This window comes from Brienomyrus brachyistius, chromosome 10 (genome assembly GCF_023856365.1).
Source record: "Brienomyrus brachyistius isolate T26 chromosome 10, BBRACH_0.4, whole genome shotgun sequence".
NCBI classification, from domain to species: domain Eukaryota; kingdom Metazoa; phylum Chordata; class Actinopteri; order Osteoglossiformes; family Mormyridae; genus Brienomyrus; species Brienomyrus brachyistius.
This window is the reverse complement of record NC_064542.1, coordinates 10,262,804-10,276,112: the sequence shown is the minus strand read 5'-3', so window position 1 is coordinate 10,276,112 and position 13,309 is coordinate 10,262,804. Positions and strand designations below refer to the sequence as shown.

At 42.0% G+C, this 13,309-nt stretch overlaps 1 protein-coding gene across 1 annotated transcript; it reads right to left on the bottom strand.

Moving 5' to 3' along the window:
• Positions 1 to 2,097: 2,097 nt before the first annotated feature.
• Positions 2,098 to 13,234, bottom strand: zfpl1 (zinc finger protein-like 1). The gene is made up of 8 exons (XM_049028698.1): positions 13,091 to 13,234; positions 12,383 to 12,492; positions 11,021 to 11,132; positions 8,746 to 8,939; positions 6,010 to 6,085; positions 5,714 to 5,899; positions 3,942 to 4,065; positions 2,098 to 3,685 (listed from the first exon to the last, which is right to left on the bottom strand). Exons 2-8 carry the CDS (start codon positions 12,482 to 12,484, stop codon positions 3,499 to 3,501), a joined length of 981 nt encoding a protein of 326 aa, XP_048884655.1. The 5' UTR covers positions 12,485 to 12,492; positions 13,091 to 13,234; the 3' UTR covers positions 2,098 to 3,498.
• Between the last annotated feature and the right edge of the window lie 75 nt (positions 13,235 to 13,309).

The window sequence follows — 13,309 nt, the reverse complement described above, 5'->3', positions numbered from 1 at the left end:
TAATGTCTTTATGATTTTAGTTTAGTCACGTACCGTCTAACACACATTTTAAACATTTTCAATGATTCATTAGTGTAAATAAAGTTGCCCTGCTGTATTCCATTAAGTGGTTTAAATTATGGTTATTCATATTTAATACGACTGCCCTATAATAGTATAATGCATAAATGAAAGGCTTTTATCCGTCCGATAGCTCTCTAGATTGACGTTATAAAGGGCTCGTTGGGGCAAAAAATTATAGAACTAAGACAATATTAAGTAGTTCGCTGAATGAAGATTTAAAAATAGATTTCTCACAAACACAATACAGTTGAACTGGATTTATAGTTTCCTCGTTTGTAAACGGGGCTACGTGAACTATATGTGAACGGGGATTGTCAACTATAAAATGGTTGACATACTTAAAAAGAACTTAATTAAAAAATCACAAGTGGCAAACATGACGAACTCTGCTTAAATTCCAGTACAATGCAGTCCAGCCCAGAACCACGCCGACGCAAACCTTGCTCGATTTGGAAATTTCAAAAAATAACACGTTACGTCACAAAAACGCACACTGTAGCAGGCGGATGTATACAAGAGACAAAGCTTTATCATACCAGAACAAACTGGAACAAACCGGCCAAAACAACCGAACTCCTTTCCATTTTTGCGCAGTTAAGAAGTGCGCATGTGTAACACGTGAAATACGTGACTCAACCAAAGTTGTTTTTAATGTAGTGCGAGGTAAAACTCGAGTCAAAGAACTATGTCGAACACCACCCAAAATAATTAATCAAGCTCTTTCTATTGTCATTGAGTCAAAAACAGATCAATCTGGACAATGTTTTATTATTACCAGCGTATTACAAAAAGCGAGCTCTAGAACTCTGTAAGTGTCTAGAAAACAGGATACAGCACGTACTGTGTGTACAGCACAAAAACAAGTAAAACGATCGTGTACTCATATAACTGTTTGTGTTAATTTGTATTTTTGTTAGTTAAACAATTTAACCAAAGGGTAAAGTTAAACTAGGGTGACTAAACGTCCTGTTTTGAAACCTAAAATGTCGAGACCTGCAATGTCAGGGATTTCAATTTTGTTCAGGCTAACGTATTTTCTTTGCTTTAACGCCAATTTTTACGTTATGCCCCCAGTGTCCTCTTTTTTTTTGTGAAAATCAAAATTCGATGACCTTAATCTACCACTGAACAATTATCACTGCAAAATCTAAAGACTAATGGTGGTAAATAATGGCAGTGATTAGTCGAAAATAGTCTAATAGTTGATTAATGCTAGAAATCTTATATCTGTGGCCAAACATAACACAAATCAATGCTTAACGATTTAAGCACCTAATCATGTAAACAATACGCATTTGCTAGTCTGTTGTGACTCCACGTACGAAAAGGTGTAAACAAAGCGCTCTGTTTCTGCGCAGTAACCTGCGACAAATGCGCTTCCGGTGCAAATTTGGCTATTTCCGGCGTAAATCGCTTCGGCGATGTTTCAGCGTTCTATGTTTCTTCGTTGTTGATGTAACATAAATCTAATATTTCGGTAATGTGGTATCATTAAAGCATAGTTAGTATATATCAGACCTTGAATGATGCTTTACGTTTTTAAAGATAGTAGGTTGAATAATGTTAAATGTTTATAGAAATACCAAAAATGCTGTGCACTAGAGTAGGGGTTGCCAACCCCTGTCCGCACCCAGTATCCCAGCGGCCTCCGGAACGCTGGGCATTTTGTGGAGAGGTTGGTTGATTTCTAAAAATCTCCTTTCAGTTTTATAAGGCTCCCTCGGGTTCGCACTTCTTTTCCCTTTTGAAAAAGCGGATAGGGTCACACTCATGAAATGGCCGATCGTCCCCCGCCCCCTCTTCGACTGCCTTATGGTATGATTTTTGTATAACGTACAGAAGGTTGGGATCGCCTACAGTGAAGTACATGTTGGGGCTTCCCACGTGTCTTTGAAACAAGGCGATGAGTATAACAGATGTTTATGTTGCACACTCAGCAAAGTGCAGAAAAGCTGTTACCAGTTGGGTGGGGGGAGCAAGTTCCTGAAGTGGACTGAATTACAATTTGCCAAGCCAAGTACGTAGAAATGTGCGTTTCGTGAAAAAGACGCGTTTATTTTTAGCAGTGCAAGACACATTGCGGGTTTCAAATTCAGTGTAATGAGCAAAAATTAACAGATGAAATAAATAAAAATGTAAGAAACAAACACGAGGACAGGAAGTCATCTGATGAGATAAGCAGTAAAGAATATCTTTCAAAGGGGAAAAATAGTGACCGTATACTGTTTATACTGTTATGAGTTAAGGAAGTGTCAGACCCAGCTTCAGCACTTGACCCTCAACCTAAGTCCACATGGGCCTAGATCAGGCCTGCTAGTTTGGTACCAATTCTCTTGTGGGAAATGGTCATTGATAAGACATTGTCTAATATAACAGTAAGATTTGACATTTTTCCTTAAGCTTTTTTACATAGGTTTATCAAACTCTTCAGTACAGAAAGTACAGAGGCAAGGTGCATGGATAACCCCCCCCACCAAAGTAGTGTTAATTGCATTCACATCAGCCTGAACAATTTACTATTTGAAATTAAATTTTGCCGGGGAGGGGGGGTTGGCGCTCAGATTTGCTTACCTAGCAACTCTGCAAGGTAATATTTCAGTATATGTCATTTAAAAACTCATTTTATACATTTTCCTCACAAGGCTACTCACTCAATTGAGGATATTTAATAAAGCTTGTAATATACATATTGTCATTGTTCCAGTATATTAATATCTATTGCAGCTCATGTAGATGCACCCAGAATTACATAAAGAAAGAGAATATGATTTCATACACACAAGAGTTAACACGGCTGCTAAAAATCCGCATGCTGACAGAGGGCACACAGGGCTGCAGAACAACAATGTCGGCAGGTACCTCTGCGTGCACACGTTTTCGGTCTACTTTAGTACTCTTCTACTAAACTGACCGTTACTGGTTTATGAACCAATTCGGCCGTCTCTCAGTACTGAACTCGTAAGCAGCGCTCAAAACCGCACACAGCACCCTGCGCGAAAGGCATTGCCTTGCATCAGTGTCGGATGCCATAAGTATTTGCAGCAGAAGATGTATATCTATTAAATGGTTCACTGACAGCTATACACTGATCTAATAGCCATGGTGGTGGCCACAACTGGACAATTAAATCACTTGTTTTAAGGCTGTAGCAAAATAAGTAAATTATGACATGTGGTGTTTGAGGTCATAGCAAATCTGATGTCTAACAAAAATATTTAAGGTTTCCAACCTACTTAAAATCGGGTTGGAAACAGAGAGGTTATTTCACCCCACTGCAAAATTAAAGAGGTGCTGAACTGCACCATAGTTCCAGAGAGAATATATGGTCTCTGGATCCCTTGGTCCCAACATCTATTCATACCCACCATATCAGAACCTGCTTTTCTGTCATAGCTGATTATCTTTTCTGCTCCATGTCCTACAGCAAGGACCCAATTAGTTGTTCCCCACATGGATGTGTGGGTTTAGCCGGGGGTCTAGGTTGGGGTCAGTGTCAGCCGATGCTCGTCCCAGCTTCGCCATGACGATGATCAGGGTGAAAAATCCCAGAGTGCCTAGCAGGAGCACCAGAAGAACCCTCTGCTTCAGTGTCAAGGATGTCCGCTTGGAACCCGATCGATTTCTAGAAAAAGAAGAGTGTGAAAGGACGCTGAAAGGTTTAAGCTGCTGCTGCAATTTTTTTCATAAACTGGTTTAATTTATAAACTAAACATCACAAAATCTGAAGATCTGGTATTGATACTTTTACATCATTTGAATATGATAGCTGTATATTTGCATACTGAATAAAATGTGTAGGACTATTATTAAACTTAATGCTTAAAGAATTAAAACATGAAAGTGTATGAAACTGGTACTAAGAACGGATTGTAACTAACTTGAGTATCTGTGCGAACCAGCTTAACGCTGGACGACGCCGATATTTGTCGTCGTCAAAGTCGATCTGCGTGACGGACGCGTGTCCAGACTCTCGGGTGTCATAAACTTTCCGGGGGGAAGATGCTGAGGACAACAGGGTTGAGGGGGGGGGGGGGGGGGGGGTTACAACAGGCTACACACAGGAAGCCAGTATATAAGTACAAGAAACTATGAAGTATGCATTCAAACTCTGCTGAACCTAAATTAAGTTAGATAAGAAAAACACGCAGGTTAGTCACACAAATGGGTTTTACGAGAGTCAGAGACCAAGGAATTTGAAGTCTTCAATAATGTAAGTTGAACCGCAGAAGAGAACCAAAAACGCCCAGACTAACCTGTGAGTGATCTCTATGGAAATGAGCATCATTGCTACAAACTTAAATATAAGACAATTAGAAAACTTGGGGAAACCGCTGATTGCACAGTGACAGTTGAAGGAGCTGACGAATGCGTCTCCTGACATGTCAGGACATGACCGAAAGGAGCCTGCATGCCAGCATGGAAAGCAGGAAGTCAGTCAAACCTGCATGGAAACTGCAGCAATAAGCCAGTTAGCCTTTTGCAAAGGTATGGGGCTTCAGAATCAAATGCAATAAGGGTAAACCAGACTGTTGTGCCTGTGTCATCCACCTGCATCTTGTGGTGTGACTTTGAACACGTTTTCACCGGTCTCTGTTAAGTTTATTTCTACCATAAACAGCTTTGCTTAACTTTCTTGTTTTCTTCTGTCTGTATATCAACCTCAGAAAATCAAATTTGTATCGAAATACCAACTCTGTCTCCCATGTTTCAAGGTTCTGTTTGCCATTTTTAGAGACATTGCATATGACTGTAATTATTTGAATCCATCTGAGGGTTGGTGAGAAGGCTAAATTCGTGGTACGTAAACTTGTCCTCTATGATCAAGCTTGGGTAAACTTGCTAAGACGACAAAGAACCACACTAAGTTATAAAAGTTAGCGAGATGCATCCAGAAAGACCTTCCAGCTGTAATCCCAGCCAAAGGCACTTCTATCAGTTATTTCTTGTGCTTTTTTGCTAAAATAATTTTTGGAACTTGATGCTTTTGTAACGAAAATAATGTATTCCCTGGACAGCTCTGTCACCCTTCCCCCTATCTAATCCTAACTCTTCCTACACCCCCAAAACCATTAACTGTAGCCTCCCTATAATAGGCTTGGGCGGTGTCTATTATAGGGAGGGTGGACTTTTCATGCTGTCATTCTGTCTATATATTATACCGCAAGTTACAGTATTTTTAAAGTCTTGGTGTGATATAATCTCCTGAATGAAAATACCATGGTATACTGAAAATTTTACAGTTATACCACGCTAGCCTACCCTACACACTCTCCCCATCTCATCAAAAAACTCTCTATCACAAGCCCAACTTTGTGTGACTTGCCTCAGTGTAATCAGACTCACCAGGTCTGCATCTGTAGCTGTTGCTTCATGTGCCACCAGTAAGTGACATGGCTTTGATTTTGATATGATTCACGGTGAATACAATATTACAAACTTTCAGTCTGAACCTTTATGATTTCATTAAGGTTTAAACATATGCATCATTTTCTTACATCACAGGACAATTTGCCTGAAGCCGACAAAGTACAGGCCCGGAGCATGTCTGCGGGAAACCCCGGAGCACGTCTGCGGGAAACCCCGGAGCACGTCTGCGGGAAACCCCGGAGCACGTCTGCGGGAAACCCCGGAGCACGTCTGCAGCCAGTACCTGAGTGAAGCACAACGGATTCGCTGGCTGACGCGGTGCTCATGCTGACGACACAGTGCGACTGGGACAGCAGGCTGCCATTGTTACTGCTGCTGGGAAAGTCTGCCTGGGTGGGGGCCACGGGGGGCACCGGGTTCGACATGTAGGGCTGGCTGGCTGGAGAGGCTGTGGATGGTGCTGTGAGTGCTGTTGGAAAAGCGGGGGGTGAAGTTTCACTCACGATATCAATGATGTCCTTTTCCAGAAAATTCTTATAGTTCATTCTGTATAGTTTTGTCCCAAAAGTTTTCACTCACAGTCAAAAGAGGACCAGTCGGTGTAGTCAGTGACGTCATGTGATGCATTTTCTTGTACGTCGCTCCTTTCTTCAATCTTAAAAGATGACGATAATCATCATAAATAAAGGTTATTCCCATCCCATGTGGAAGCAGAACAGCACGTTTCTTAGGTTCTCCCAACCACATAAACTGCCTCCCATCTCCCACTGACCACGTACTCCTTCCCTTTGATACGCAAGTGGGCCACCAAGCCCACACTGTCCAAATGGCATGCAATTTCCTTCACCCCCACCCAGAGGCATGAATAGACGGCTGACTAAAGGTGTTTACCACTGCACTTTCAGTACTGGAACTTTTGGTACTGGTACTTGACCGGAAGTCAAGTGGAAAAGCGAAAGTACCCAAAGTTCTGTACTTGGTGCGGTGGAAAAGCGCCCTAAATGACAGCTCCTGGCCCCCAATGCTTTGTACCGTTGATTGGAGTTGTATTTATTGTCCCACTCGGAAAGCTTCCTTGATTCCGTTTCTAGAGGGATCCTGGATGTGTGCTTTCACGCCCAGTTCACCCCTGGCATTAACAGGTGTCCTGGGTGATTCGATCACAAGTGGGCAGCGCTAATTACAGGTGTGATCACACTCAAAATTCAATGAGGACACATCGAGATCTGATCGCTCAGACCACATTCAGAGGTAGTCTGGGCCTCATATGGTCACATTCCTATAGCTGTGTGAACATGAATGTGTCCCGGGCCGCATAGAAGGACCGTCTACTGAACTGACGCCCTTGTCTAGGCGGAAATACGTACATTCTGCAAGTACAGGTATATGTATATACTCAGTTGTGAGTTTACTAGGTACACGTAGCGAAAACTAATGCACTCCTGCAATAAATCCTCGAAATGATTGTTATAATATTTAGCTTATGTTGAAACAGTTTAAGAGTGGTAATGATTCAACTGTATGATCGTTTTACAGGATGTAGTTTGTGGTGCTGTTAAAGTGTACTGAATTAAACGATAGTTTTTCTGTTACTTAGCTTAGCCTTACCTTTACATAGGTGACGCAGGGTTGCCAGATTTGGCTAGCACACTCCTGTACATGTATGTTACAGTTTTAATACCTTGCAAATAGTTTGCAAACTACCGCAACGCTTTTGATGTAGCTAATTTTAGGTTAATAATAGAATAATACAGATTAGCCATATGACTTTTTGCATGGGAGTGAGAATCTGAAAGTGTGAATGTCACGCCAATGTGTCAGAGTTGGCAACCCTGTGAAGGTCAAAAGTGGAAAGAATGCAATACGCAAAATGTAATAGCATACTGCTGACTCCTGTCGGTAAAAATCAACGACACATGTGATCTCTGCATATAAAAGAGATTTCCGTGCTTATTTAAATAACTGCGGGAAAAGTGAGATCCAGTCAACTCCTCGGCAGAAGTGGTTTTTCTTTAACGCCCAGTTGAATAGTATATAACCAGGGATGCACATAACTGGTAGGAAAGTACGCATTTACCTTAAAAAGCGATACATGCGACAATCGACTATTGTAACAGCACAAACACGTACACATTTTATGTGCATTTGCGCTGCTATGACAAGAAATGATGGTGCATTTTAACCTTTATATGCTAATTCATATAGTATTTCATTCACAGTATAAAGGTTAAAATGCAGGGTAATTTCTTGCCATAGTAAAGCAAATGCACATAAAATACGTAAACATGTGCGGTTATAACAATCGATTGCCACAAGCATCACTTTTAATGGTGAATGCACACCTGTGTACCAGTCATGTGCATCCCTGTATATAACATACTATATAACATATTAATATGAGGGCAGCATGGTGGTGCAGTGGTTAGCACTGTTGCCTCGCACCTCTGGGACCCGGGTTCGAGTCTCCGCGTGGGTCACATGTGTGTGGAGTTTGCATGTTCTCCCCATGTCGTCGTGGGGTTTCCTCCGGGTACTCCGGTTTCCCCCCACAGTCCAAAAACATGCTGAGGCTAATTGGAGTTGCTAAATTGCCCCTAGGTGTGCATGTGTGAGTGAATGGTGTGTGAGTGTGCCCTGCGATGGGCCCCCCCATCCTGGGTTGTTCCTTGCCTCGTGCCCATAGCTTCCGGGCTCTAGGCTCTAGACCCCCCGCGACCCAGTAGGATAAGCGGTTTGGAAAATGGATGGATATTAATTTGATGGAAACAAAAAAATAGTAATCCATCCATCCATTTTCTATACCCGCTTGTCCTATGCAACGTTGTGGGGAGGTCCAAAGCCTGTCCTGGAAGCTATGGCACAAAGCAGGGAATAACCCAGGATGGGGAACCAAATAAGTAAATATCCATCTACAATATATCATCACAGACAATAAAAAAGAAATATTAAATTGTATTTATTAGGCGCTTTTGTGCACAGTGACGTGCAACTGGGAAAGCAGGGTCCACTAGCTCCTGGAGGAACTGGAGTATAAGGGCCTTGCTCAAGGACACAACATTCGAAAGACCCTGGGATTTGAACCAGCGACCTTCTAATTACAGGCACAGTCTCCTAACCCACACTGCCCCACACTTCCCAGATTATGACTCGTTACTCTTACAACCCTGAAATGAACTGGCTTCTCATAAAAAATGCATGAGGCAGTTTCAAGCAACAACTCTGTTCTAAAAGCCTGGCGTCTCACTTCTGCACACACGTTCCGAGTTAAGTGAAAGACCGACGGCAGTGCGACTGGCCGTGGGTGCAAATTCTTACCAGTGGCAGGCCCAGGCCCGCGCGGGCCCAGTTCACTGAGGAGAGGCGCTCCCTCAGCACGTCTGCCACCGGGCTGGCCAGGTTGGAGGGGGGGAACACAGGCCCATGGCAGGAGGGACACTGGTACCCGGCCGGGGCTGTGTGTAGCGGCAGCCGGGCTGCCAGCTCGTTCAGGCAGGACCAGTGGAAAACATCTGTGGGGGAAAATGAAGAGAAGGCCTTCTGTGATACAGCCCAGATACACAGAGTTACCTTAAATACAGCGTGCGCATATATGTTAGAAACAAGGTCAGGCAACACAGGAGACACCCTGATGCTGATGTCAAAGATCAGAACTGGGTCCAAGCCAAGGACTTTATACTTGATCAGTATCAGCTACCAAAGCCCAATTCAAAGCCTGATCTATTTAGCTTCCTGCATCCACTTAATTTATGCCAGTTGCACAGACTGTAAGGTTCTGTGACACGCTGCAGTAAGCCTGAGGTTCATGGCTTTAAACTACAAGCTATCAAGATGTCGGCCACGTGGAAACTGTTGAAACTGGAAACTCAACGTAGCCCAAGAGCTGCCTGCCATGTTTGCAATGCCATCCCTTAGAAAGGAGGTAGCAACAGGACATCATTTAATACAACAAACTTAATTGAGCATGAGCAGAAACCCCACAAGGAGGAATACTGCAATATCCCGAGGTTCACTGAAGATAAAACACTGCACTGACGCCTATGGTTTGTGTATGGATATTTAAATTGTTATTAAAATATCAGATTGGGACTCCGCAGTACATTCTCCTCCTGCCCTGAAGGGCTGCAGCTCCTCTAGTATTTAATTCTACCTGAGCTTTTAAGAGTAAGACAGAACTAATCAAACTAACATTTTCCCACAATGGTGACTTCTGTATAACTGTTTCATTCTAAAGCCGCCTCATAAAATCATTCCAGATATATAGAGGACATCGTTCCTGCATCATTACAACATCTTCATCATAACTAGAATACACTCATATAAGCACCCTGATTAAACCTTATTGGGAATAAGACAAGATAAGTAGTTCTTTTGTACAGCACCGTTCAAGAGCAAAATGTCAAAGTGTAATAAAATAAAGAAAATCAGACATCAACAAAAGGCCTGTCTGTACGAAAACATTTTCAGACGCCGTTTAAATGCTCCTTTCTGCCGGCTGATCTCATGACCACAGGAAGGCCGTCCCAGAGCTGTGGGGAAACAGAAAATGCTCAACTTGGACCCAGGATAACAAGCAGACCTCGTCAGAAGACATGAGGGTCTTATTTGCTGAGTTTGGGGTCAAAAGTTCACCGATATAAGTGAGGATCTGGTTAAGAGCCTTAGAAGTAAATAAAAGACTCTTATAATGTCTGATGTTTTTTCTGGGAGCTATCGTAGAGAAGCCAAAACAGGAGACATGCTTCCAGGTCCAGTCCTGTGTGTCACAATTTCTAAGTAGCTGAGCTGGTAATTTGCCAAATGACACTGATTCATATTTCTCCCTCAGTGACGGGGACGGTACTGCCTTTCAGAGATTAACTTATTACCTTCCCACAGAGTGCCAGATCAGTTCATGGTGTTGCCACGAGTTGCGTCAACAGACACAAAGCAGTGCTAAAAAATAACTTACTTTATGGAGTCCAAAATATTTCCATACAGCGAAAGGTAACCAGTTCTTGTTTGACTTTCTCCTCATTCATTTTTGTTAAACATCTCACAAACACGCCACACTGTCTACAAGTCAGACTGACAGCAAGGACAAAAATAATTATGACGGGCTTGAAGAGTGCATGCACTCTTTTGTTCCCTATGAGACAGTAAAAATGTCATTGTCTTAACCTAGCTGATTGTTGGGGTCCTTGTTATGCAAAAATTACATGTGTATAACATGCAATGTTAATATTAATATGGTACATTGTGCATGTCTTCAATATTGAAAGTGACTGGTGGTTTGCTGTACATGCAGAGTCTGTATGTCACTCACTGACAACAAACTCTGTGTATCCAAAAATCCTTAAAATCAGAGTTAATTACGTTATACCAGACAGGCTTCCCTTGTAGATTAGTCATAGAAAATGAGAACTGTGTGAGTTTTCCTTTTGTATCAAGCAGCACAAAACTCATAACATGACACATCTGATCTAATTTACTTTACTTTCGATTGCACGTCCTGCGATATAATTATTGCACTTGCACACTTTGGGACGTGGATGCTGAAGTGATTTATCATGCAGCCATAGTGAGCAGTCAAAGCTGTTTCGGTCATCCTCACCATAGCAAATCAGTCTGACGGTTTCCTGGGAGGCCAGGGGGGTGGAGCAGAGGCGACAGTTGGGGTTGTAGTCACTGTCCTGGAGCCATTGGAGGTAGGACTGAACGATGCACTGCGACAAAGAGAAAGACAGCAAGGTTCAGGTGTGACTGGAACATTGTAACCAACACTGTAAAACCACCTACAAATACATACAAAATGTACATTTACTAAAATCTTATCCTTAAACAGCAAACTTTCACAAGTAGTGCATTACCATTTGTAGATCTTCATTTTTAGTTTTATTCAATCAGTGATTTTGTTTTTGCCTTTTAGCTGCCTAGTTTATTCCTGCATTTTAAACAACACTCAGTTTTTTTCCATTCACATGTGCATGTTGCCTCTACAGCATGAAGAGCTCAGGCATGTCTTTGCATTTGAATCAATTCATAGAAAAGGCAATTGGCTGCACTGCCATTATTCCAGTGCACGACTCTAAGGCAAGCTTGCAGTGATCACCAAACACCAAGCTGCTTTAACACTAGTAATAACTTTTTTTTTCCACTGTATCCACTTCGCTTACAAATTTAATTTCATTAGTACATTCAACACCATAATCAGTTTAACATCCTTTTTGCATGCATGAAACTAAAAATGCTAGTAAATGCTGAGAGTATGCAGGTGCTTTAACTTTCAACACAGTTTTTATCCATATAAAAAACAAAATGAATCGCTCTTCAGAGTAAGGCTAAACAAATACATTCTTAAACAAGCTTAAACACTTCCTGTAACTATATTTTGTACTTTGTCAAATGTCTTACAAACAGGTGGGCACGGTCCACTCAGACAGCTATATCACTAAAGTAAAGTCGACACTGACTGGTATGTAGCGAGTGACTCCTGAATGGTGAACCAACAACCTACTGACCCAGACCCCACCAGTCCCTGTAGCACAGACAGTCATTATCAGGTTTGAGCCTGCCCTAGACTGTAATACAAGCCAGACAATCAGGCAAGTCAGGGGAGAGAGCTCTTTCTGGAAGACCTACCTCATGTTTTTAATATAAAAGCGGCTTTAATTATATCAGCAGGTGCAGGTGAGGTTCAAACCAGCAGCTCCCCTCTCCAGGTAATTCAATTCAATTTTATTTATATAGAGCATTTCCACAAAGTTACATTGTCTCAAAGCGCTTTACATCACCCCTGCCCAAAGCTCCCAGAGAGCAAGCCAGAGGCGACAGTGGCAAGGAAAAACTCCCTAGAAGGAAGAAACCCTGGGAGGAACCAGACTCAAACAGGGAGCCCATTCTCCAGGGACTGGCAGAGGAAGGAAAATGAATAAGACGTTTAAAAAAATAAATAAAACTGCTCAAACCCACTTACCTTACTGTGGTTGGTGACAAGGCAGTGTTCGCACACATTGACTCGGTGTTCAAAGCAGAAGAGATTAGTCACCTTTCTCTTGGGACATTTACACAGACCCATGGCCTGATCTATCAAAGAAACAACATAATCAATAAACATGGAGATCAGTGAGTACAAATGAAACATGAACATCAGTGACAAAGTTTAATTATAAAAAAACGGTGAATAAATCTAAGATACCAAAGCTAAAAATAAATTGCGTTCAAATTACAAAACAGTGTATGTAAAGCCTGCTTTAGTCACTCTCAATACTCATTCATAAGCAGCATGTCATAAAATAGTATATTAAGAACAAACTGACTACATTGAAAAAGGCATTTTATTTGCAGTACATCAATTGAGGGTACTCGTGTATGCTGTACCTCAGGCTTGTTAGTTTTTTTTCTGGAAGCTACGCTGTCTTCAAGTTGACCTACAGGTGTATCCAGCTAGCTGGCTAACAAAAATACGCCTGCTAAAACATTGAGGTTATTACCACTGTGACAATATTTTAGATTTAGCTGTAATTTTAGATTTCAGAATCAGTAAGTTTGATTAACCTAGCTAGAGTAACTGTAGCGCTAACTACTTCGGAATCATGTGACACGAGCTGTCAAGCTATCCTGAAAACAGCTTCGCACCACACAGCGCGTAGAGTTCACATTTAAGGAATATTAAGCACTTTACCTGTATTTCACAAATTGTCAAAGTCCCTCTTCTGGCATACGCTGCAGGAATATGGAAATGAAATGTATCTCTATTTCTGGTGACTACCGACTTCCTCTGACTCGGATGCCACGTCTCTTCCGGCAGCGTCGCAGGCTGATGACGTCAAGTGCGCAGATCTCATCGGCCCCTATAGCTGTCCTAAACTTCTAAATGTTATAAAACCTAGTGTTTTTTTAA

Excerpts from the sequence above, each read along its gene's own strand:
- zfpl1 (XM_049028698.1), bottom strand. The coding sequence starts at position 12,484 with ATGGGTCTGTGTAAATGTCCCAAGAGAAAGGTGACTAATCTCTTCTGC. Across the intron at positions 5,900-6,009 it reads CGACTGGTCCTCTTTTGACT|CACTCACAGCACCATCCACA; the intron begins GTGAGTGAAAAC and ends CTTTTCCAACAG. Across the intron at positions 3,686-3,941 it reads TGGTTCGCACAGATACTCAA|AAATCGATCGGGTTCCAAGC; the intron begins GTTAGTTACAAT and ends TTCTTTTTCTAG.